The sequence below is a fragment of the Gadus morhua genome, chromosome 10 (genome assembly GCF_902167405.1).
Source record: "Gadus morhua chromosome 10, gadMor3.0, whole genome shotgun sequence".
In the NCBI taxonomy this organism is placed as follows: domain Eukaryota; kingdom Metazoa; phylum Chordata; class Actinopteri; order Gadiformes; family Gadidae; genus Gadus; species Gadus morhua.
In genome coordinates, this window is record NC_044057.1 from 23,380,556 (window position 1) to 23,407,596 (window position 27,041).

Here is a 27,041-nt window from a genome sequence, read left to right on the forward strand (position 1 = left end):
CAACCACTGCTATGCTTCGCTCTGTTTTGTTTCCAACACAAAGGAAAGGAAGTCACACTAGATGCTTTGGGCTTGTTGCATTAACTGCAAATCTACACTGGCGGTTATAAAACATGCAGCCTGAAACAAACAGATGCATCACCAACAAGGTGGGCTCAAGAGGGGGTCTGGTGATATAGCAATAGACATGTAAAACACAAGGATATGGTTTACTACGTAGTAATGGTTTACTACCTTAGTAAGGATTTATTTACAAACTTTTCTTTCTCACATTGTTCTGAAATCTTTAAAACATCAATGAAGATTCTTAACAAGGCTGTCATACAATTAATTCATACTCTTAATTGGCCAGAATCTGATTAGATTCAACCAGAGGAGATAAAGCTGTGGCCTACCAGTATTTAAAAGCATCCACGGTTAATGGTTGCTAATGATAATTAATTGATGTAATTGGGTCATTGCAGATTTTTTGCAGTCTTTTAAGCAATTTTAATGCATATTTAACCCCTCTGGTAAAGCTTTATCTTACACCTGTCGACGTGTGCGATTCTTATTATTTATATTCATGTGTATTGTTACTACTACTCTCTTTTTGAAGCCAATGAGATTTGGGCGTTAGCTTTTACATGAACAACGTGCCCAAAAATGTGCACTACATCAACTGTAGAGATTATAGATCTTATAGTATATAGATGTTATCATTGTGCAGTTCTACATCTACAACCATTGCAGTATAATTTCAAAGACTTCAGACAATACCACAACTACTAATACAACTAGTCCTACTACCTCACTACGACTGCACTTACTAATGTGATGTGGTCAGGACGTCATCTGAACATACATGTGCTCTATAGGGCGGGTCACAAACTGTTTCTTTGTACGTTGAAAACAATCAAGATCTCCAAAGAATGATGTCTTAATTTATGAGTGAAAGATGGCAGTAGCATTGGCGATCAAGAATTGAAGCTCTCTGATTGTTTGTTTGGACACAGCAACTGGACGATACGCATTCAACACCTTCATTGATCATGTTAGCCCAGCCTCGGGAGACCATCCAGATATAACTGGCCCGCCAATAATTATTGACTGGGCAGTTACCGCAGCCTGACGATGTTTAAAAAACTCCATCAGGTTGGTTTAACCCCGCCACATATACCGCTGTGAAAACAAACTAAACTGTAGCCTCCCAATTTAAGAACACAAAGTAATGTTCTCCTGGTGGGGTGGGGGTCCAAGTGTGTTAGGCTGCTGTATTACTCGCCCAACTACCATAACTGTTATTATATCCATACAGTGCTTCTTAATATGAATTCATGATGGTGTGAGATGTAACATTTGGCGGTATGTGAACATATTTGAAAAGGGAAGATTGGCCTTAAACAGTAGTGTTGTTTAGATAATACAAGTAGATAGAAGTAGAAAAATAAAATGTATCACAAATATCAGAAAACTAAATTAAATATATTGTTCATATAAGCACATTTCTAAAGCTCAGGGAAGTTTGACGTTTTTCAATATAGATGGAATACATACAAAAAAATATCAACTACAAATATGAACTACAAAAACCATTGTATCATTGGCTTACTTCAGTTTGCATCTTTAAGTTCCCAGCCAATCACCGTGGATCTATGATTCTGTAAACGTTGGTCTTTACAGTCAAAATCTTTCACTTCAGAGAGAAGGGGTGCTGTTTAGCACCATACCATGTCAATGTTTGCATTATGTTTTGCTATTACAATTCTGAGCACAGCATGTATGTACTTATTCTATTCACATTAAAATTGCTCTCTTTTTCATGAAAATAAAAATATTTTAGTGTTTGTTAAATAAATATTATTCAATCTTTTTTGTTTGTTTCTCTTTGCTTTTTAGAGCTTATTCAGACACAAGAGGTTCCTCGATTGGTATTTTTTTAACAGCAAACCTCAGAGATACTGTCACTCTGCATTGTGGTGTTTACGAGGAATCTATATTTATTTTAAATTGGTTTAAGCAATCTCTTGGAATTATTCCCCAAGTGGTTGCTAACAGAATTGATGAAAAAAAGAATTACCCATCCTTTAATTCAAGAATCACAGTTGGAGTGGGAACTGACTAGAATCTGATAATCAGGGATATAAAAAAAAGGATGAGGCAAATTTTTTCTATAACCAAGTAAATCAATATATCAGAATATTTGGAAAATCTGCAAATTTTTGGCCGTCAAAGGTAACATATTCGTTTCATCATTTTGCTTGTCTTGGTCATAAGCAAAAATATATTTTAAGCAATTTGATTATGCAACAGTTGATTATTTGATGATAAATCTTGTTTTTAATCGTGCAGATGTCAATGACCAGAGGTTTGTCTCCCAGACTGTGGTCCAACAGCCTGTGTCAGCATCAGCTCAGCTGGGAGACCCTGTGGCTCTCCAGTGCTCTATTACCTCCCAGAGGACAGACCACAGTAACCAGTGCCAAGGGAAACCCAGTGTGTACTGGTTCAGATCAGGACCTTCTCACCCTGCAGTCGTTTACATGAATGGAAACAGGAGTGGTGAATGTCAGAATAGTTCTGGGCCTCCGTCTGCTCCACAGAGCTGTGTGAACACTCTCCCCAAGAACAATGTAGACTCCTCTGATGCTGGGACCTACTACTGTAACTTTATTTAACCAAAAGGTAACAGGGTTTGAATTATAGCAGAAAATTCAAACAGTATTACAAAAGGGTTAGGGTTAGGTTTTTCTCCTCATCATACATTTCTCCTCATCATACATTTAGGGAAACGAATGAAACTTGCTTTCGATGTTTGTAATATGTGATAAAAACAATGTGAATGCCATGTTTTTAGTGTTCAGTTTGGATTGAAATTAAATGTGATCTCCACTTAGTTTCCTGTGTTGTGCAGCAGCCTCGCTGCTCTCAGTGTCTTTAAGTTCCAGCCAATCACTGATGATCTAGGATATCAAAACGCCTGTGTTATAAGGGCAAATCTTTCAATTGAGTCAGTACAGCACTAGTAGAGCACCGAAACGCAACAATGTCGGCAAGAGTTTTTGCTATTACAATTCTTATGGGGTTATGTAAGTAAAATTCCTCTAAAAATGTTACGTCCAAATTGTTTGACTTTGTTATTTCTGCAGTATACTGTGTTTTTTGTTAAAAATACAAAATTGAAACCAATTGGAAAGAATAATTTAGACCAGCGATTCATTTGAGCTTTTTCTTCAATGGGATGAATTGTTTGTGTCTATTTTTTCAGCGATGATTGACACCAAAGAGGGTCCTCATATCGTCTCTTTGAAAACAGCAATACTTGGAGAAGATGTTACTTTACATTGTGGAGTTAGAAAGGAAAGATTTATTCACTGGTACAAGCTATCGATTGGATATGTTCCCCAAAAGGTCGCTACAAGAATGGCTAATTTTAGGGTGATCCCTCCTTTCGATTCACGTTTCACTGCAGCAGAACCAGACATGGATCTGAACATTAGATCTGTGACTAAAGAAGACGAAGCAAACTATTTCTGCCAAGAGTATGATTCAGAGAATTGGAAAAGTGGATTTTTTTTGTCTGTCAAAGGTAAGATATCCAGTTCTACTTGTTTTCTATATTATCATCTGAAAGTAGCCCAATTATATATTTTTTCTCAGTTTTGAAGATGATTATATTATTTCACTGTTCAGATCCCAATGACCAGAGGTTTGTCTCCCAGACTGTGGTCCTACAGCCTGCGTCTGCATCAGCTCAGCTGGGAGACCCTGTGGCTCTCCAGTGCTCTATTACCTCCCAGAGGACGGACCACAGTAACCAGTGCCAAGAGGAACCCAGTGTGTACTGGTTCAGATCAGGACCATCTCACCCTGCTGCCATTTACATGAATGGAAACAGGAGTGGTGAATGTCAGGATAGTTCTGGGCCTCCGTCTGCTCCACAGAGCTGGGTCTACACTCTCCCCAAGAACAAAGTAGACTCCTCTGATGCTGGGACTTACTACTGTGCCCTGGCAGCATGCGGGGAAGTTGTGTTTGGAAGTGGAACTAAGCTGGACGTGTTGCAAAATGGAACTAACAAAACAGGTGAATATATAATTATTTATGTAAGGGATAATGTATAGAACGCCGGTCATTATCGAGAAAATAAGCCCCGACAGGGCGAACAGGACACCGACGCGCAGCGGAGGTGTCTTGCTTCGCCATGAAGGGGCTTATTTTACGATAATGACCGGCAAAGTTCTATACATTATCCCGCTTATTACACGGCTACTTCCCAAAACGAAACAATTTATTTACAATGTATTTGTTACCAGCATTCATAGTGTTGATCAGCAGAGAAATAGTCCGCCCAAGACGTTGACGTCGTCGCTTAGCAACCTACAGCACATTGACAAGTTACCGGACTACGTGCGGAGTGATACCAAAGGCAAAAAGTCCTTTTGTTTACCTTGACAGCGGTCATTATTCATCCGTTGCCAATGAATTATGTAAGGAATAATCACCGAGAGGCCGGGCAATAAACAGTTTGATATGCCCGGCTCGTGGACGGCTTACCGCCCGAGACGAAGTCGAGGGCGGTAACCTTCCGCGAGCCGGGCATATCAAACTGTTTATTGCCCTGCCTTGAGGTGATTATTCCGTTTATTCTACTTCGCGCCGGCCAACATAATAAAACAATTCATATACTTTAATAATTAGCCTTTTTTTATTCGTATTGCATGCTTATTAAATGTATGCTCTGTTTAAGTTCATCTCCCTCGAAAAGTAGTTCCCTTTAGAACTACGGTGAATAACGTTAGCTCAACTGTAGGTAACGCGTTTCTATAGCAACCACACAAGGTTGCAACTGATCACTAGTTTAACAACGTAGTTGTTACATTCGTATCAAGTCAGCTTTAATGACGATCGATCAAACATGCACTCCTTGGTTTATTTTTACAACGGACCTCATGTTTGAAATGTATGTGATAGAAAACGATACAAGCGGCGTATTGATCTACTGTGCTCAGTCAGCAGCAAGTAGAACCGACAAGTCAGCGGGCAATATGCCGGATTAATGCACCCCTCCCAGCCAATCAGAATCGAGCATTCTTAAATGAAGTAGAATAACAAAAATAATTCACCGCCGGAAGTTGTGAAGTGCCCATGCAAGTGAACGGAACGTTGAAAAGACCCATGTAATAATATATATAATTCCTACTTTATGTGGGGAAGTTGTACTGACACCTTGTTGATTCCAGGACCCAATCTGGTTCCAGCAATCGTGGTGCTTGGAATACTGTTGGCTTGCTGTCTGGTTGTGATCATAATCCTCCTTCTCACCAGAAATAGAAAGCAAGTTTGTGAGCATTGCAAAGGTCTGTACCTTCTCAAGAATGGATTTTGTGGAACATTTGATTTCATAGGAAGGTCTTAGTTTAGGAATAACAGTAGTTATAGTTTGGCACACATCTTAATTTCTGTTTTTATGATTAACTTTTATAATAGGGTTACATCAATTCTGCATGAACTACTCAATCTTAAAAGTGAATCTTATTCTTCTTGTTCTCAGGAACACTGGGTGCTTCCCACTCTGTCCCACACGACTCAGTGATTCAGGAACCACAGGTACAGCTGTTTCAACATGTTGCATTCAGTTGATTAACTTTGATGGAGTTACATAGTACTATAAATCAAGAGATCCATTTTAAATGTATAGTTAATTTATCCTATACATTTGTCAACTAGCAGAACTATTGTGTTAAGTGCCGTGGAAATCTAATCGACATTACAACCAGCTAGGGCTTGCGGCTCATGTTGGATGGGTACTTTCATACTAATCCATGTTAAAAGTGACAGTATTTGACATTTTGTGCATATTTGTTTCTACTTTTAAGAAAAAAAAGGTTTGACCGAAAAACAACCCAATGAAAAACTATCTGTTTAAGTTCATTTCTATTGAGAAACACTAGTTTTCGAGCCGTGTTTCATGGATGTCACCTCATAGGTATCAAGAAATATAAATATGTTCTAATTACATGGATGTGCAACTTCTATAGGTATGATGGGGGTCAAAAATAATCAATCTAATTTTCTCTCTATCTAACCACCTTCCTGGATGAGTTTTTTCTATCGGGTCAAATGAACGGGTTTAGTGTTGGCTTTGGTCACAAAACATTCTCGGCCCACACCTGTAGGCAGAATTAAAGAGAGGACAGAAATTACAAAGGGGCCACAAACATTTTTTACTTGCTGATAACACAGGAGGGATAATAATCTGTAGTTATCCGTAGTAGACACAATGTATTTTCTACCCCACACGGCTGCTACTGAACCGCTGTAAAAACACAGATAATTCCCGACCAAGCTGACTTTCCTCAAGAGTGCCGTAATATGCTGTGTTTTTTTTTTCTTTGAAAGTAAAAGTAAACGGTCAAATTGACCCTAACCTTCTTTTTCGAAGTCCAATCAAAATTGTTTTCTTTCAGCTGGTGAAATGTCTACATTTGATGTGCCATGTGTGCAGTAGTGTTGTGTGAATGAAGCGCTCTGACACAACAATTAGGGTGAGAATAAAGATGGGGCAGATTGTGTGATAGGAGTAATGGATAAAAAACTAAGGGGGCACAATCTTATAACTAAGCACCCTTTTGCCCCGTGTGGCCGTCTAGGCCCCAGTATAGGATGAGACGCCTTTACACCCGTATGATTGTAGGTTTGACCTTCACTCTAGAAGAAGTGCTCCTTACGGCTGTGAATCCTCTCAGATGTTTGTTAGTAATGCACAGTTCTCTGTTGTAGGACGAGAAAACTGATTCCTTGAACTACGCAGCGTTGGAGTTCTCTGGCAGGAAAACCAGAGGAAGGAAGAAGAACAACGAGAAGACTCAGGAGAGTCTGTATTCTGCTGTGAGAGAAACCTGCCACTGAAAACCATCGACCTGGTCGTAATATAGTTTGAATTCCTCAATATTGTAACGTGGATGTGCAGTATATTTCCAAAGGTGATAAAAGTAGAAGTTTAAAATACGATGAGAGAAGCTAAGGTAAATACTAAGATTAGGACAATGCTCGAGTAGCACTGAACCATAACGAGAGAGATGATAGGAAGCAACACTTAAAGCGCTATTTTTCATTAGCTTGTATTAACCAGCCCAACGCCGGTGGGCTAAGCCCCTGATGCTCATGAAACCTAAAAACTAGGCATGCGCTAAAATGCGCTAATCGGACGGCAATTTTTTTCATAATGCTTAACCTAAATAAACACAAATACGCCAGTTATTATAGCTTTAAATAGCTACCTGACTGCTGTGCTGCTTATCCCCAAACATCTACAGTTCCATTCAGGTTATGTCAGAGTAAAATAAATACAAGTGAGACAGACCTTACACACATATACATATATATTCTGGTTATGCTTTTAAACTGTTTATTCTCTTGCCAGAAGGACTATCTAGAAGGACTAGGCTACTATATTTTGAGAAGTCCCTGGAATCCCGTTGTTTCTTTCTACATAACTAACTAGCATTAGTGACCATAATAATTGTATCACTTCTAGACTGAATTTAATTAATGCATTCCATAGATAGTATATATATTTTTCCTTACCCAAAAATTATATTCAGGGCTAATTAAATAATATCCGGGGCTTAAGCCCCGAATAAAACAGCCTAGTGACGCCACTGGTATTAACTGCCACATAACGCTGGTCATTATAAAAGGCTTGCGTTCATGAAGCTGCACAGAGCACATTCATATGTCTCCACCTGATTGTAGCTGGGGCTCATTTGGTTCTAGCAATTGTGCTTGCCAAAGGTTTTTGTGTCGCTGTAAATGTTCATGTGTTTCGTTCATTTTCATAAGTTATTTGCTATTCTAAAATGTTGTTAATAAAGGAATTGAATGAATTGATGACTACAATCTTCTATTGTATGCCTGATGTCCTGCAGCGATGAATCTATCCACTGGTGTGGGTGCATTTCTGTGGAGTTGATGCAGGAATTGGACACCAGTTGGTAGCCTACTGCATGTAGGCTACCCTTTTTTCAATAATAGGGTAGGGAAATAAGGGTACTGAATGTACCGTTTGTAGAACATAGGCTAATATGGACTGTTTTAGTAATCTACACTTTGAGCTGGAAATTAGAGGCAAAGTTCAAATCACACTTTGAAGTGAATATATTACATGTGAACAACCTTGAAACAGTTTCTGTTCTTCTGAGTCAAAGGAACATAGGAGGCACTACTTGCATAGTGCGGGTTTAGGTATTGTGACGCCCGTCCGTTCTGTGTCCTGTAGCCTCTCTCCTCTGATCGGCTCTGGCTAGACGCGTTTTGAGGGCTGGTTGCAGCGGATCGCAATGCCTTTTTGCGTTATGCATTACACGTGTCATGCCGACGTGCATGACTCTTAACGTTACCTTTTCTTTTGAGACTTGTCAATAAATAGAGATTACTGCAACTGACGGTACCCGACGGTGTGTGTCTCGTTATGTTCAACGCGTATGTTCAACAATCAAATATCTCAAACTATTACATATAAAAACTGCTGAAATTGGGCAGTTGGCGATCCATTGACCTCCATTATTTTCCAACTGATTGTATGGCAGCTTCCATACCACATATTACAAAGTTTAGCAAATAAACTGTAGAAAATGCACCAAAAAAAATAAAACTCGGTCTGAGTATGTGCGTGGAGGGCGAAACAAATAACTCTCCCTTAAGCCCAGTTCAGAGAAAAGGTTGGGGATGAAAAATGGTTTGAGACCGTTGCAGACAAAGTGTGAACTGGTTGGTTGCCGAGTGTCTTAAGCCGTTGCATGGCGTCAGAGATTTAGTAACTAGCCCGAGCAACGATACATCTTTTTAAAGGGGCGATTTACAACGATGTCACAAGTGGACATTTCCCTCCGTTTATTAATTGTTTCTCAGCATTTGCCAAACAGCGGAGCATTAACGTTAATTTGGATGTGCTTTTGCATCACAAGATTCCAAATTTGATCTGAACTGGGTTTAAGCTTTACCTCCTCTGGGGAATCAGGTCATCTCCAGTCTACCAGTTGTTACGGAGAAAAAGAGAAATAGACTGGACCCCTCTGTCTTTAAAGGTCCAGTTTGATTTAAGATGGGATCTGGTATTTGAATAATTACATTATAAAAACCTATCTATCTGATCTAATGAAATGCAACAAGCATCTATGAACCCAAGTCATAATCCTTGTATTTCCAAGCGTACTTGGCCAATAAAGCCTGATTCTGAAAAAGCTAATAAAAGATACATACCTACATACTTATTTCCTCCTTGTTATTTTTTAACCACTGTGGTGGAAACCGAGAGCATCGCCCCAAGCTGGGGCTGAGCTGAGGGGCGAGGACTGTGGCTATATGTGTCTGTTTAACACTCACCACCAGCTCTCTGAAACATCCACCGACCTGGCTCAAGGTCAACCGGACGTGCTGCGGCGGTTATTCAGTAACCAAGCATGAAATGCACGCATTTCCTATCACTGACCGAACCTGAAAGGGGATTTTTCTGTGAAGAGTGATTTTTTTATGGATACTGGGTGAACTAAATTATATGGCCACATGTTATGTACAAAATACAATAACTGTACACAATTTATCTAAAAAAAAATGTTTTATGAAGTAAGAAACTGTTTGTAAAAACAACATCACATTGATCCAACATTGTCCCCATTGTTGACGCCTTTGTTGTGTTTCGTCCTGTTTGGCCAGGTACCTGCCAGAGGTGACGGGAGGACGAGACAGCTGATCGGTGAGCTGTCCCCCCATTCACCACCCCCAGATCACCACACCCTCCTCCCCCACCTCAGCAGGAGCCCAGGCGTTCCCTCTCCTGCCTACCTCTGAGACCCCCCCCCCCCCCCCCCACCGTCACCTCTCTCCATCCTGGAGAGGGACGTCAACAGACTCTTCAAGAGGCAGAAACCCCGCAAGGCAGCTGGACCGGACTCTGTCTCCCCCTCCACCCTCAAGCACTGTGCAGATCAGCTGTCTCCAGTATTTACAGACATTTTTAACACCTCGCTGGAGACATGCCATGTACCAGCCTGTTTTAAATCCTCCACCGTCATCCCCATCCCCAAAAAAACAAGGCCCATAGAACTCAAAGACTACAGACCAGTCTTTGATGGTCTCTGTCTCCCCCTTGTGGAGATAACCGGTTATTGCATATTTGAGCACATTTGGAGTTAGATGTTTTCGTAATCGGACAAATAAAGGCAAAAAACAGCACAATGAGAATGTATAGACATTGGCAAGGACACTTTCTGTTAAACAGCAACTTAAGAAACCTTTATTTGTGAGGGGGAGGCAAAGAGTTTGTTTTCAGTTTATGTTGAGCATAATAAGCATTGAGCTTTTCTGTAATGGTGAACAACTTTGGTAAAATGTTAGAAATAAATCTGTTTTTATAACACCTGACTTATGAAGGATTTTTTTTATGTAATTCTGAAGGCTCCTGCTAAACGTTATGAGGATGTCATTATTATCGTATCCCATGACATTAAATTACATGAGAACCAGTCTGAAAATCAAAATGGCTCAGTAACCCGAGATGCTTGTGACAATCAGACTTTAACTGTGTTTGTGGCCTCTACATTGTATAAGGTCTATAGTCCTTCAGATCAGTGTCTTTCAACTGGTGGGTTGCGACCCAAAAGTGGGTCGCGGACTTGATCTGAATGGGTCGCGGAATGTGTGGCGCAATTTAATGACCATGGTCAAATGTGGGTCCCAAGGCCAGACCAGTTGAGAACCACTGCTTCAGATTCCACTCTGTAGCCTGCCGCCATTCTCTCTTGACATTCCATTATGGTGAATGATTAGCACAACCTTTTGTATTAAAATTAGGTTTGGAGCTTCATTCAAGAAAATATGAGGAAATGTTGTTGGCCAGTGTCTTCATATTTGTTCTGAGAAGGTGGCTCACGTTGTTTTTTATATTAATGAGCTTGGATGCTCTTCAATGGGTAAACACCACGAAATGTAATTCCTTCTGAAGCAGCAGTTCTTTAAGATGAGGTTTGTCAGTAGCACTTGCTGCACGTCAAGAGCGAGTTGCTATTTGTTCGTATTGTGCGGGGGACTGAAGTGGTGTCGTTTATTCTCAAAATTGAAAGCCACGGTAAAAAACGTTATGGCAGTGCCGGGAAATTGAAAGACAAAAAGATAACGTGTCTAGCCGATGCCTTTAAATCTCAGAAATTAACTCACTTGTTCTCTGGTTAGCACATCTGCGCCAGCTAACGTTAGTAGTAGTAATGTCCATGCAAAAGCACTAGGTGGCGCCAGAGTTGTGTCATATGACTGAATGAACTCAAAACCAAATCATTTTAATAGGCCATTTATTAAAAAAAAGAAAATAAATCTCATTTTGATGAACTTAATGGAACTTGAATTGTAATAAATTCGATTTTACAGATTTGTAGGTAATATTCTCCTTCTGTGAGGATGTATGCGTCCTGCTGTACAGGCACAAGCAGTGGGCTTAACTCACCAATGCTCTCCATGCACCCTCCTTCGGGATATTCAGAGTTCCCTGCTACAAACCTATTTTCATTGATTTCTTTGGTCTCGAAGGAGAGGCACCTCTGACCTAATTTCCTCTCTCTGTTCTGTGAATGATATCCAATCAATTATAGGCAATAAAATGTGTTCATGGAAAGTCAGCAACGTTTAGATAGCATGAACACCTCCTCTTCCCTGCAAAGTGTGCCATTTGATCAAGCATGAGTGAAATGTATATGACGGAAATATATACCAATAAACGTGATAGATACTGTGGAGACACAAAGCAAGTGCAAAACCAGGTTAAGAATGCACATGTACGCGCACAGACACACACACACACACACACACACACACACACACACACACACACACACACACACACACTAGACATCCATCTTTACTAGACTTGCTTCTCATAACCAACCAATCCCCTATATTGACTTATGGAAAGTTTTGCTTTGTGGCGTGTGATATTTTTAAACCAAACTTTCCACTCACGTTTCAAGAGTGTGAGAAATGATAATGACGCGCAGACAACATACATCACAGGTACGTAAAAGTTTCTACATGCAGCAAAGCAAGATATATTTGCGCATTCACATACAATTCTGTTCTATCACTTCATATTCTGCCTATTTATATTTTATTGTTTCTGTTATTCTTAGCCAAATTCTGAAGCTATAAGCTGCTAACCGTAGTTGTATATTTTGAGATGCTTTTCTTGGCCCATGTACTTCCACCAAGAAACGGAACTTATTTAATATTGGAAAAATGTGTTTTGAGATAAATTGTCCTGAGAAAATGCACCAGCTTCATGAAAAAATCAAGACCATCGGTGTGGATGAGGACTACACTCTAAAGGACTTTGCCATCACCAAGCTGAGCCATCACAGAACAGTTGCTGAAACAACTGATCTTTTTAAGATGCACCCTCCTTGCTGTCAAGCAGACTTGAAAGCACAGCTACCCTCAGCTCATGTCCCAGGTGGAACCACTCAGAGGTTACCACCAGCCATGCCTTGAACTCCACAGGGCTGACACGAAAGCCTTACTGTAACAACATGAAACAGCATCCCCCTGCTGTTGTTGGAGACGTCACATCAAGTAGAGTACGTGCCTCAAGAAGAGAAGAGACTGAACAAACCCCCCTCAGCATGCGACGGCAATCTAAAGCTCAAGGACTTACACAATACATACACAAAACAGTAGTCTATACATCTCTAAGTTGCTACAGATCAGTTTGGCTCCCTGATTAATGTTTGTTCATGAAGCTTGTATCTTCAAAACCACACAAGAATACATGTTTATAAAGGGGTTGGGGCAAGTAGTGGCTTCAGATTCTACAGCCTTGTCATTACCACCATGTTACAAAGTGAGATCACTGAAGTACAAATACTGGCCAATTCACATCCAGATTCAGAGAACCAATGCATCTTTCATTCAGTCTATATTGACTTAATAGTCATTATTCTAAAACACTGACAATGTACACTAGATGATGAGATGATCCCACTGTTATGATGAGATGATCACACTGTTATTTTAACAACAACCTTTCTTCATTCATACGTAGTGGTAGTAGTAGTAGTAGTAGAAGTACTATTATATATATAAGCAAATAAAATATGTTTCAACATGTTGCTCTGTTCTGCAAGTAAAATATCAGGTTGAGAGGAAATATATGTCCATTTCATGGTTGGTTTCTGCAGCACCTCAGCAACACATCCTGCTGATACCTACAAGCAGGTTATGGTTAAGAGTTTTGGCGGTGTGTCGAAGAAAAAGGCATGGCCAGCCACAGCTCTCGCCTCTCAGCTCAATCGCAGCTAAGGGCTTCGCTCTGTATTGTTTCCAAAACAAAGGAAAGGAAGTCACACTAGATGCTTTGGGCTTGTTGCATTTACTGCAAATCGACACTGGCGGTTTAAAACATGCAGCCTGAAACAAACAGATGCATCACCAACAAGGTGGGCTCAAGAGGGGGTCTGGTGATATAGCAATAGACATGTAAATCACAAGGATATGGTTTACTACGTCTTAGTAAGGATTTATTTCGAAACTTTTCTTACTCACATTGATCTGAAATCTTTAAAACATCAATGAAGATTCTTAACAAGGCTGTCATACAATTAATTCCTTCTCTTAATTGGCCAGAATCTGATTAAATTCAACCAGAGGAGATAAAGCTGTGACCTACCAGTATTTAAAAGCATCCATGGTTAATGGTTGCTAATGATAATTAATTGATGTTATTGGGTCATTGCAGATTTTCTGCAGTCTTTTAATCAATTTTAATGCATATTTAACCCCTCTGGTAAAGCTTTATCTTACACCTGTCGACGTGTGCGATTCTTATTATTTATATTCATTTGTATTGTTACTACTACTCTCTTTTTGAAGCCAATGAGATTTGGGCGTTAGCTTTTACATGAACAACGTGCCCAAAAATGTGCACTACATCAACTGTAGAGATTATAGATCTTAGTGTATAGATGTTATCATTGTATACATCTACAACCATTGCAGTATAATTTCAAAGACTTCAGACAATACCACAACTACTAATACAACTAGTCCTACTACCTCACTACGACTGGACTTACTAATGTGATGTGGTCAGGACGTCATCTGAACATACATGTGCTCCATAGGGCGGGTCACAAACTGTTTCTTTATACGTTGAAAACAATCAAGATCTCCAAAGAATGATGTCTTAATTTATGAGTGAAAGATGGCAGTAGCATTGGCGATCAAATTTAAGCTCTCTGATTGTTTGTTTGGACACAGCAACTGGACGATACGCATTCAACACCTTCATTGATCATGTTAGCCCAGCCTCGGGAGACCATCCAGGTAACTGGCCTGCCAATAATTATTGACTGGGCAGTTACCGCAGCCTGACGTTGTTTAAAAAACTCCATCAGGGTGGTTTAACCCCGCAACATACAGTACACCGCTGTTAAAACAAACTAAACTGTAGCCTCCCAATTTAAGAACACAAATAATGTTCTCCTGGTGGGGTGGGGTCCAAGGCTGCTGTATTACTCAACCCAACTACCATAACTGTTATTATAACCATACAGTGCTTTTTAATATGAATTCATGATGGTGGGTGATGTAACATTTGGCGGTATGTCAACATATTTGAAAAGGGAAGATTGGCCATAAACAGTAGTGCTATTTAGATATTACAAGTAGATAGAAGTAGAACAAGTTTGTCAATATAGATGGAATACATACAAAAATATATAAATACAAATATGAACTAGAAAAAACATTATATCATTGGCTTACTTCAGTTTGCCTCTTTAAGTTCCCAGCCAATCACCGTGGATCTGTGATTGTATAAATGTTGGTCATTACAGTCAAAATCGTTCACTTCAGAGAGAAGAGGTGCTAGTTTAGCACCATACCATGACAACGTTTGCATTATGTTTTGCTATTACAATTCTGAGCACAGCATGTACGTACTTATTCTATTCACATTACAATTGCTCTCTTTTTCATTAAAATAAAAGTATTTTAGTGTTTGTTAAATAAATATTATTCAATCTTTTTGTGTTTGTTTCTCTTTGCTTTTTAGTTCGGATCCAGACCCAAGAGGTTCCTCGATTGGTCTTTTTGAAAACAGCAAACCTCGGAGATACTGTCACTCTGCATTGTGGTTTTTACGAGGAATCTATATTTATTTTAAATTGGTTTAAGCAATCTCTTGGAATCATTCCCCAAGTGGTTGCTAACAAAATTGATAAAAAAAAGAATTACCCATCCTTGAATTCAAGAATCACAGTTGGAGTGGGAACTGACTATAATCTGATAATCAGGGATATTAAAAACAAGGATGAAGCAATTTTTTTCTGTAACCAAGTAACTAATATTTGGAAAATCTGCACATTTTTGGCCGTCAAAGGTAACATATTAGTTTCAACATTTTGCTTGTCTTGGTAATAAGCAAAAATATATTTTAAGCAATTTGATTAAGCAGCAGTTGATTAATTTGATGATAAATCTTGTTTTTAATCGTGCAGATGTCATTGACCAGAGGTTTGTCTCCCAGACTGTGGTCCAACAGCCTGTGTCAGCATCAGCTCAGCTGGGAGACCCTGTGGCTCTCCAGTGCTCTATTACCTCCCAGAGGACGGACCACAGTAACCAGTGTCAAGGGGAACCCAGTGTGTACTGGTTCAGATCAGGACCATCTAACCCTGCTGCCATTTACATGAATGGAAACAGGAGTGGTGAATGTCAGAATAGTTCTGGGCCTCGGTCTGCTCCACAGAGCTGTGTCTACACTCTCCCCAAGAACAATGTAGACTCCTCTGATGCTGGGGCTTACTACTGTAACTTTATTTAATCAAAAGGTAACAGGGTTTGAATTATAGCAGAAGATTCAAACGGTAATACAAAATTGGTAACAATTATTTGAAAAAACAACAAAAATGTGGTAGACTGAACTTCTCCTCATCATACATTTAGGGAAACAAATGAAACTTGCTTTCCATGTTTGTAATATGTGATAAAAACAATGTGAATGCCATGTTTTTAGTGTTCAGTTTGGATTGAAATTAAATGTGATCTCCACTTAGTTTCCTGTGTTGTGCAGCAGCCTTGCTGCTCTCAGTGTCTTTAAGTTCCAGCCAATCACTGATGATCTAGGATATCAAAACGCCTGTGTTTTAAGGGCAAATCTTTCAATTGAGTCAGTACAGCACTAGTAGAGCAGCGAAACGCAACTATGTCTGCAAGAGTTTTTGCTATTACAATTCTTATGGGGTTATGTAAGTAAAATTCCTCTCAAAATGTTACGTCCAAATTGTTTGACTTTGTTATTTCTGCAGCATACTGTGTTTTTTGTTAAAAATAAAAAATAGAAACCATTTGGAAAGAATAATTTAGACCAGCGATTCATTTTTGCTTTTTCTTCAATGGGATGAATTGTTTATGTCTATTTTTTCAGCGATGATTGACACCAAAGAGGGTCCTCATATCGTCTCTTTGCAAATAGCAAGACTTGGAGATGATGTTACTTTACATTGTGGTGATAGAAAGGAAAGTAGATTTATTCACTGGTACAAGCAATCGATTGGATATGTTCCCCAAAAGGTCGCTACAATAGTTGGTGATGATTTTAGTCAAATTTTCGATTCACGTTTCACTGCAGCAGAACCAGACATGAATCTGAACATTAGATCTGTGAGTAAAGAAGACGAAGCAAACTATTTCTGCCAAGAGCATCATTCAAAGAATTGGAAAAGTGGATTTTTTTTGTCTGTCAAAGGTAAGATATCCCTGTTCTACTTGTTTTCGATATTATCATCTGAAAGTAGCCCAATTATATATTTTTTCTCAGTTTTGAAGATGATTATATTATTTCACTGTTCAGATCCCAATGACCAGAGGTTTGTCTCCCAGACTGTGGTCCAACAGCCTGTGTCAGCATCAGCTCAGCTGGGAGACCCTGTGGCTCTCCAGTGCTCTATTACCTCCCAGAGGACGGACCACAGTAACCAGTGCCAAGGGGAACCCAGTGTGTACTGGTTCAGATCAGGACCATCTCACCCTGCTGCCATTTACGTGAATGGAAACACGAGGGTGAATGTCAGAATAGTTCTGGGCCTCCGTCTGCTCCACAGAGCTGTGTCTACACTCTCCCCAAGAACAATGTAGACTCCTCTGATGCTGGGACTTACTACTGTGCCCTGGCAGCATGCGGGGAAGTTGTGTTTGGAAATGGAACCCAGCTGGATATACCAGGTCAATATATTTGACTTCTTACTTAAGAAGATAACAGACACATCATTAATAACCTGTTTGCTTTGATATTTTAATTTCAAAATATAATATGTAAGAGTCATGAGTCATGACCTAATGGGAATGTAATGTTACAGAAAACATGATTTCAACAGATTCATGATCACACCTTGTTGATTCCAGGAGCCAAGCTGTTTCCAGCAAACATGGTACTTGGAATACTGTTGGCTTGCTGTCTGGTTGTGATTATAATCCTCCTTCTCACCAGAAATAAAAAGCAAGTTTGTGAGCATTGCAAAGGTCTGTACTTTCTCAATAATTGATTTTGTGGAACATTTGATTTCATAGGAAGGTCTTAGTTTAGGAATAACATTAGTTATAGTTTGGCACACATCTTAATTTCTGTTTTTATCATTAACTTTTATAATAGGGTTACATCAATTCTGCATAAACTACTTAATCTTAAAAGTGAATGTTTTTCTTCCGTTCTTGTTCTCAGGAACACTGGGTGCTTCCTACTCTGTCCCACACGACTCAGTGAATCAGGATCCACAGGTACAGCTGTTTCAACATGTTGCATTCAATTGATATTAACTTTGATGGTGTTACATAGTACTATAAATCAAGAGATCCAATTTAAATGTATAGTTCATTTATCCTATACATTTGTCACTAGCAGAACTGATGTGTTAAGTGCCGTGGAGATCAAATCGACATTACAACAAGCTAGGACTTAGGTTCATGTTGGATGGTACTTATTCCATTTTAATCCACGTTTAAAGTGACAATATTTGAAATTTTTTCCATATTTGTTTCTACTTTTAAGACAAAATGGTTTGACCGAAAAACAAACCAATGGAAAAACAATGTGTTTAAGTGTTTTCCTCCAAGTTCATTTTTTTTGAGAAACACTAGTTTTTGAGCAGTGTTTCATGGATGTCACCTCATGGGAATCAAGAAATATAAATCTGATCTGATTACATGGATGTGCAATTTCTATAGGTATGATGGGGGTCAAACATAATCAATCTAATTTTCTCTCTATCTAACCACCTTCCTGGAGAGTTTTCTATCGGGTCAAACAAACGGTTTAGTGTTGGCTTTGGTCACAAAGAATTCTCGGCCCACACACGTTGGCAGAAATAACGAGAGGAAAGAAATGACGGAGGGGCCACAACTATTTTTTACTTACTGATAAAACAGGAGGGATAATAATCAGTAGTTATCTGTAGTAGACACAATGTATTTTCAACCCCCCACGGCTGCTACTGCACTGCTGTAAAACACAGATAATTCCCGACCAAGCTGTCTTTACGCAAGAGTGCCGTTATATGTTGTGTATGAAAGCAGCAGAGATGTTCAAGGTTTGCACAGCCTCATCAATGTCCTCAAAGCGAGCAACATTGTACGATCTAAAACGATTTTTGAACGATTTTTTTTAAAACGATTTGATTCAGCCACTCAATGAACGTTTTTTTTCTTTGAAAGTAAAAGGAAACGGTCAAATTGACCCCAACCTTCTTTTTGAAGTACAATCACATTTGTTTTCTTTCAGCTGGTGAAATGTCTAACTTTGATGTGCCATGTGTGCAGTAGAGTTGTGTGAATGAAGCGCTCTGACACAACAATTAGGCTGAGAACGAAGGATGGGTGAAATTGTGTTATAGGAGTAATGGATAAAAAACTAAGGGGGCACAACATTATAACTAAGCACCCTTTTGCCCCGTGTGGCCGTCTAGGCCCCAGTATAGGATTAGACGGCTTTACACCCGTATGAGTGTAGGTTTGACCTTCACTCTAGAAGAAGTGGTCCTTACGGCTGTGAATTCTCTCAGATGTTTTTTAGTAATGCACAGTTCTATGTTGTAGGACGGGAAAACCGATTCCTTAAACTACGTAGCGTTGGAGTTCTCTGGCAGGAAAACCAGAGGAAGGAAGAAGAACAGTGAAAGGACCCAGAAGAGTCTGTATTCTGCTGTGAGAGAAACCGGCAACTGAAATCCATCGACCTGGTCGTAATATAGTTTGAATTCTTCAATATTGTAACGTGGATGTGCAGTATATTTACAAAGGTGATAAAAGGAGAAGTTTAAAATACAATGAGCGAAGCTAAGATAAATAGTAAGATTAGGACAATGCTCGAGTAGCACTGAACTATAACGAGAGAGATGATAGTAAGCAACACTTAAAGCTCTATTTTTCATTAGCTTGTATTAACCAGCCCAACGCCGGTGGGCTAAGCCCCTGATGCTCATGAAACCTAAAAACTGGGCACGCATGGCAAATTTTTTCATAATGCTTAACCTAAATAAAGAAAATATGCCAGTTATTATAGTTTTAAATAGCTACCTGACTGCTGTGCTGCTTATCCCCAAACATCTAAAGTTCCATTCAAGTTATTTCAGAGTAAAATAAATACAAGTGAGACAGACCTTACACACATATACATAGTCTGGTTATGCTTTTAAACTGCTTATTCTCTTGTCAGAAGGACTATCTAGAAGGACTAGGCTACTTTATTTTGAGATGTCCCTGGAATCCCGTTGTTTCTTTCTACATAACTAACTAGCATTAGAGACCATAATAATTGTATCACTTCTAGACTGAATTGAATTAATGCATTCCATAGATAGTCTTTTTATTTTTTTTTCCTTACCCAAAGATTATATTCTGGGCTAATTAAATAATATTTGGGGCTTAAGCCCCGAATAAAACAGCCTAGTGACGCCACTGGTATTAACTGCCACTTAACGCTGGTCATTATAAAAGGCTTGAGTTCATGAAGCCGCACAGAGCATATTCATATCTCTCCTCCTGATTGAAGCTGGGGTTCATTTGGTTCTAGCCATAATGTGTGAGCTTGCCAAAGGTTTTTGTGTCGCTGTAAATGTTCATGTGTTTCATTCATTTTCATAAGTTATTTGCTATTCTAAAATGTTGTTAATAAAGGAATTGAATGAATTGATGAATACGATCTTCTATTGTATACCTGATGTGCTGCAGCGATGAATCTATCCACTGGTGTGTGTGCATTTCTGAGGAGTTGATGCATGAATTGGACACCAGTTGGAACAAATCCAGGTACAAAAACCGTGACTCCCTCATCTGCGTTTATCATGTCTGTATAATCACTAAAATCAGATTTCAACCGAAAATGTGTTAACTATTTGATTTTGATTTTTTTTGATTTTGATTTAAATTTATTTCGAACATGTAAAAGAAAACAAAAAATATATCATACACAAATTATTGATGTTAAACAAAATAAAAAAGCATAATTCGATACATAAATGATAAATACTTGAACTATGAACTATTTATTAATACTTTTGATATGGTGATCGGAAAAAGGGTAGCCTACTGCATGTAGGCTACCCTTTTTTAAATAATAGGGTAGGGAAATAAGGGTACTGCATGTACCGTTTGTAGAACATAGGCTAATATGGACTGTTTTAGTCATAATAATAATAATGCATTGAATTTATATAGCGCTTTTTCCTAGACCCTCAAAGACGCTTTACATTGAAGGGGGGGACCTCACTCACCACCACCAGTGTGTAGCACCCACTAGGGGTCATCTACACTTTGAGCTGGAAATTAGAGGCAATGTTAAAGAAATCACACTTTGAAGTGAATATATTACATGTGAACAACCTTGAAACAGTTTCTGTTCTTCTGAGTCAAAGGAACATAGGAGGCACTTCTTGCATAGTGCGGGTTTAGGTATTGTGACGCCCGTCCGTTCTGTGTCCTGTAGCCTCTCTCTCTCTGATCGGCTCTGGCTAGACGCGTTTTGAAGGCTGGTTGCAGCGGATCGCAATGCCTTTTTGCGTTATGCATTACAGGTGTCATGCCGACGTGCATGACTCTTAACGTTACCTTTTCTTTTGAGACTTGTCAATAAATAGAGATTACTGCAACTGACGGTACCCGACGGTGTGTGTCTCTATATGTTCAACGCGTATGTTCAACAATCAAATATCTCAAACTATTACATATAAAAACTGCTGGAATTGGGCAGTTGGCGATCCATTGACCTTCATTATTTTCCAACTGATTGTATGACAGCTTCCATACCACATATTACAAAGTTTAGCAAATAAACTGTAGAAAAAGCACCAAAAAAAATAAAACTCGGTCTGATTATGTGCGTGGAGGGCGAAACAAATAACTCTCCCTTAAGCCCGGTTCAGAGAAAAGGTTGGGGATGAAAAATGGTTTGAGACCGTTGCAGACAAAGTGTGAACTGGTTAGTTGCCGAGTGTCTTAAGCCGTGGCATGGCGTCAGAGATTTAGTAACTAGCCCGTGCAACGATACTTCTTTTTAAAGGGGCGATTTACAACGATGTCACAAGTGGACATTTCCCTCCGTTTATTAATTGTTTCTCAGCATTTGCCAAACAGCGGAGCATTAACGTTAATTTGGATGTGCTTTTGCATCACCGGATTCCAAATTTGATCTGAACTGGGTTTAAGCTTTACCTCCTCTGGGGAACCAGGTCATCTCCAGTCTACCAGTTGCTTGCATGAAATGCACGCATTTCCTATCACTGACCGAACCTGAAAGGGGATTTTTCTGCGAAGAGTGATTTTTTTATGGGTACTGGGTGAACTAAATTATGTGGCCACATGTTATGTACAAAATACAATAACTGTACACAATTTATATAAAAAAATTGTTTTATGAAGTAAGACACTGTTTGTAAAAACAACATCACATTGATCCAACATTGTCCCCATTGTTGACGCCTTTGTTGTGTTTCGTCCTGTTTGGCCAGGTACCTGCCAGAGGTGACGGGAGGACGAGACAGCTGATCGGACAGCTGTCCCCCCATTCACCAACCCCAGATCACCACACCCTCCTCCCCCACCTCAGCAGGAGCCCAGGCGTTCCCTCTCCTCCTACCTCTGAGACCCCCTCCCCCCCCCCCCCACCGTCACCTCTCTCCATCCTGGAGAGGGACGTCAACAGACTCTTCAAGAGCCAGAAACCCTGCAAGGCAGCTGGACCGGACTCTGTCTCCCCCTCCACCCTCAAGCACTGTGCAGATCAGCTGTCTCCAGTATTTACAGACATTTTTAACACCTCGCTGGAGACATGCCATGTTCCAGGCTGTTTTAAATCCTCCACCATCATCCCCATCCCCAAAAAAACAAGGCCCATAAAACTCAAAGACTACAGACCAGTCGCCTTGACCTCTGTGGTCATGAAATCCTTTGAGCGCCTTGTCCTGTCCATCACGGACCCTCTCCTGGACCCCATGCAGTTCGCCTACAGAGCCAACAGGTCTGTGGACGATGCTGTAAACATGGCCCTCCACTTCATCCTCCAGCACCTGGACTCAGCAGGGACCTACGCCAGGATCCTGTTTGTGGATTACAGCTCTGCATTCAACACCATCATTCCCACTTTGCTACAGGACAAGCTCTCCCGGCTGCATGTGCCCGACTCCACCTGCCGGCGGATCACTGACTTCCTGTCTGACAGGAAGCAGCATGTGAAGCTGGGGAAGCACGTCTCCAACAGCCTGACCATCAGCACCGGATCCCCTCAGGGCTGCGTTCTTTCTCCCCTGCTCTTCTCCCTGTACACCAACAGCTGCACCTCCAGTCACCAGTCCGTCAAGCTCCTGAAGTTTGCTGAAAAGCTGATCGGCTCCAACCTGCCACATATACAAATTCCTAGTATATGTGTAAACGTTTTTGGCAATAAACCTTTTCTGATTCTGATTTCTGATTCTGATTCTGAGGCTGGCCGCCAACAAACTGAGACCGGCGCAGGCTGGACAGGACACTGACTTCATGGACAGTAAGGACATTCACAGATGAGCTTCCTAAGGATTCCGGTTTAAATGGCAAAGCTGACAAACTGAAATCATTCATCTTGTTTTATTTAAACCACCATTTGTTGATAGGATTACACATTACATGATTACTTGCTGTCTGTTGCTGTCCACAATATTGCAGGTGAGGAAGGCAGTGGATCCGTGGGAGGAGACAGAGATGGGAGGTACAATGATGATTGGCCAGGCTATTGGCCTAACTCCCCGCCTTACAACCAACCCTCGCAACTCCTCCTCCAACCCTGCCAACATCTCTCGTGTGCGAAGCTGCTCAATGTGGATTGGAATGAGAATAGTGGCTCACGTTCTCCACACTCCCTCTATAGTCTTTGATGGTCTCTGTCTCCCCCTTGTGGAGATAACCGGTTATTGCATATTTGAGCACATTGGTCAAGGGTCTCATGGGATGCCGAGTCAGTGAAAAAAAATGATTAAATTCTGCCAAATAGATATTTTAGTAACAATTAACAAATATTAACAAAGGGTTAGGTAATGACTAATTTGCTATTTATTATGGGACCTTAATATAAAGTGTTACCGAATAGGTCTATATATATATATGCATTCATGTCAAACAAAAATCTAGCAACAACGTGCTAGAATTCTGCAAAAATACAATAGACCACAGACTAAATTACGTACACAGTGATATCCATCCGCAGTTGGGGATCTCTAACCTGTCCTGAGATTATATCAAGTCACACCAGTACGATTATTGATGGGTGTGTTGAGCTTTTCTGTAATGGTGAACAACTTTGGTAAAATGTTAGAAATAAATCTGTTTTTATAACACCTGACTTATGAAGGATTTTTTTTATCCAATTCTGAAGGCTCCCGCTAAACGTTATGAGGATGTCATTATTATCGTATGCCATGACTTTACATTACATGAGAACCAATCTGAAAATCAAAATGGCACAGTAACCCGAGATGCTTGTGACAATCAGACTTTAACTGTGTTTGTGGCCTCTACATTGTATAAGGTCTATTGTCTTTCAGATCAGTGTCTTTCAACTGGTGGGTTGCGACCCAAAAGTGGGTCGCGGACTTTATCTGAATGGGTCGCGGAATGTGTGGCGCAATTTAATGGCAATGGTCAAATGTGGGTCCCAAGGCCCGACCAGTTGAGAACCACTGCTTCAGATTCCACTCTGTAGCCTGCCGCCATTCTCTCTTGACATTCCATTATGGTGAATCATTAGCACAACTTTTTGTATTAAAATGAGCTTTGGAGCTTCATTCAAGAAAATATGAGGAAAAATTGTTGGCCAGTGTCTTCATATTTGTTCTGAGAAGGTGGCTCATGTTGTTTTTTATATAAATGATCTTGGATGCTCTTCAATGGGTAAACATCACGAAATGTAATTCCTCCTGAAGCAGCAGTTCTTGAAAATGAGGTTTGTCAGTAGCACTTGCTGCACGTCAAGAGCGAGTTGCTATTTGTTCGTATTGTGCGGGGGACTGAAGTGGTGTCGTTTATTCGCAAAATTGACAGCCACGGTAAAAAACGTTATGGCAGTGCCGGGAAATTGAAAGACAAAAGTCTAGCCGATGCATTTAAATCTGCGCCAGCTAACGTTAGTAGTAGTAATGTCCCTGCAAAAGCACTAGGTGGCGCCAGAGTTGTGTCTTATGACTGAATGAACTCAAAACCAAATTATTTTAATAGGCCATTTATTAAAAAAATAAATGGAAAAGAAATCTCATTTTGATTAACTTAATGGAACTTGAATTGTAATAAATTCGATTTTAATGATTTTTAGGTAATATTCTCCTTCTGTGAGGATGTATGCATTCTGCTGTACAGGCAGAAGCATGTGGGCTTAACTCACCACTGCACTCCATACACCCTACTTTGAGATATTCAGAGTTTCCTGCCACAAACCTATCTTCATTTATTTCTTTGGTCTCGAGGGAGAGGCACCTCAGACCCTAATTTCCTCTCTCTGTTCTGTGAATGATATCCAATCAATCATAGGCAATAAAATGTGTTCATGGAAAGTCAGCAACATTTAAATAGCATGAACACCACCTCTTCCCTGCGAGTGTGCCATTTAATCATGCATGAGTGAAATGCATATGAATGAAATATTACCAATAAATGTGATATTTGTAGATACTGTGGAGACATAAAGCAAGTGCAAAACCAGGTTAAGAATGCAGATGCGCGCGCACACAGAGACACACACACACACACACACACACACACACACACACACACACACACACACACACTAGACATCCATCTTTACTAGATTTGCTTCTCATAACCAACCAATCACCTCTATTGACTTATGGAAAGTTTTGCTTTGTGGCTAGAGTGTGATGTGCTCAGTCTATTTTTAAACCAAACTTTCCACTCAGGTTTCAAGAGCGTGAGAGGTGGTAATGACGTGCAGACAACATACTTCCCAGGTACGCAAAAGTTTCTACATGCAGCAAAGCAAGATATATTTACACATTTGCATACAATTTTGTTCTATCACTTCATATTCTGCCTATTTATATTTTTTGTTTCTGTTATTCTTAGCCAAATTCTGGAGCTATAAGCTGTTAACCATAGTGGTATATCTTGAGATGCTTTTCTTGGCCCATGTACATCCACCAAGAAACTGAACATATATTTAATACTGGAAAATTGTGTTTTGAGATAAATTGTCCCGAGAAAATGCACCAGCTTCATCATGAAAAAGTCACTAAAGACCATCGGTGTGGATGAGGACTATGCTCTAAAGGACTTTGCCATTACCAAGCTGATCCATCACAGAACAGTTGCTGAAACAACTGCTCTTTTTAAGATGCACCCTCCTTGCTGTCAAGCAGACTTGAAAGCACAGCTACCCTCAGCTCATGTCCCAGGTGGAACCACTCAGAGGTTACCACCAGCCATGCCTTGTCACTCCTCAGGGCTGACATGAAAGCCTTGACAGGAGCCTCCTCCAGTGTGCTGTAACAACATGAAACAGTATTTCCCCCTGCTGTTGTTGGAGACGTCACATCAAGTAGAGTACCTGCCTCAAGAAGAGAAGAGACTGAGCAAACCCCTCCTCAGCATGGGACGCAATCTAAAGCTCAAGGACTTCAAACATACACAAAACAGTCTTCTATACATCTCTAAGTTGCTACAGATCAGTTTGGCTCTCTGATTGTTTGTTCATGAAGCTTGTATCTTAAAAACCACAGACGTATACATGTTTTTAAAGGGGGTGGGGCAAGTAGTGCCTTTTGATTCTACAGCCTTGTCATTACCACCACTTGTTACAAAGTGAGGCAACACGGTCTCACGAAAAGTCGTGACACTGTCACGTTATTTAATCTATTGAAACGTGATCAGGATCACGTATTTTCAAAATTTTCGTGTTTTAAAGCACAAATTTCCGGCCGTGGTGCAAACAATATTATTCAAGAGTTATAATCAAGCCCAACACATCAATATTAGTGACAACCCATTAAATACGATATGATTTCTAGATGTCATGGCAACGTCCGCTCGCGACACTGGACTTGCGAGGCGTCGACGCGGACTTTCATTCACATAACCAAAAACAAGACAGTAGATGGCTAGATAAAATAAACATCAAGACATACAGCGCACCTGCATTTAATATATCCGTGAATTGTCACAATTTCTCAGAATCAAAGGTGAAAGTAGAAACGGGTGGCCTAAAGCTGTCATATTGTTCACAGACAAGTTTAAGTAGAAATGGGTGGCCAAAGCTGTCATATTGTTAGTTATCATTGACTTGAAATACATGGGTTTGAAATTTGTGCTGTAAAACACGAAATTTTGAAAATACGTGATCCTGATCACGTTTCAATAGATTAAATAACGTGACAATGTCACGACTTTTCGTGAGACCGGGTTGAATGAGATCACTGAAGTACAAATATAATGGCCAATTCACATCCAGATTCAGAGAACCAATGCCTCTTTCATATAGCGTACCTAATGAT

At 40.0% G+C, this 27,041-nt stretch overlaps 1 protein-coding gene and 1 pseudogene across 2 annotated transcripts; both read left to right on the plus strand.

Annotated features, from left to right (window-relative positions):
• The first annotated feature begins 2,971 nt into the window (after positions 1-2,971).
• Positions 2,972-20,205, plus strand: LOC115552676 (uncharacterized). 2 transcript variants are annotated; one of them, XM_030368975.1, is made up of 6 exons: positions 2,972-3,068; positions 3,248-3,568; positions 3,673-4,065; positions 5,223-5,339; positions 5,534-5,589; positions 6,763-7,864. In XM_030368975.1, exons 1-6 carry the CDS (start codon positions 3,026-3,028, stop codon positions 6,889-6,891), a joined length of 1,059 nt encoding a protein of 352 aa, XP_030224835.1. In that variant the 5' UTR covers positions 2,972-3,025; the 3' UTR covers positions 6,892-7,864. The 2 variants fall into 2 exon arrangements, with proteins under 2 accessions (XP_030224835.1, XP_030224836.1); XM_030368976.1 differs by lacking the exon at positions 6,763-7,864 and adding an exon at positions 19,114-20,205 and having other exon boundaries at positions 2,975-3,068.
• Positions 16,205-27,041, plus strand: part of LOC115552677 (uncharacterized) — a 157,220-nt pseudogene continuing 146,383 nt past the window's right edge.

Coding starts and splice junctions, on each gene's coding strand:
- LOC115552676 (XM_030368975.1), top strand. CDS start 3,026: ATGTCGGCAAGAGTTTTTGCTATTACAATTCTTATGGGGTTAT. Junction 4,066..5,222: donor AAATGGAACTAACAAAACAG/GTGAATATATAA, acceptor TGTTGATTCCAG/GACCCAATCTGGTTCCAGCA. Junction 5,590..6,762: donor CAGTGATTCAGGAACCACAG/GTACAGCTGTTT, acceptor TCTCTGTTGTAG/GACGAGAAAACTGATTCCTT.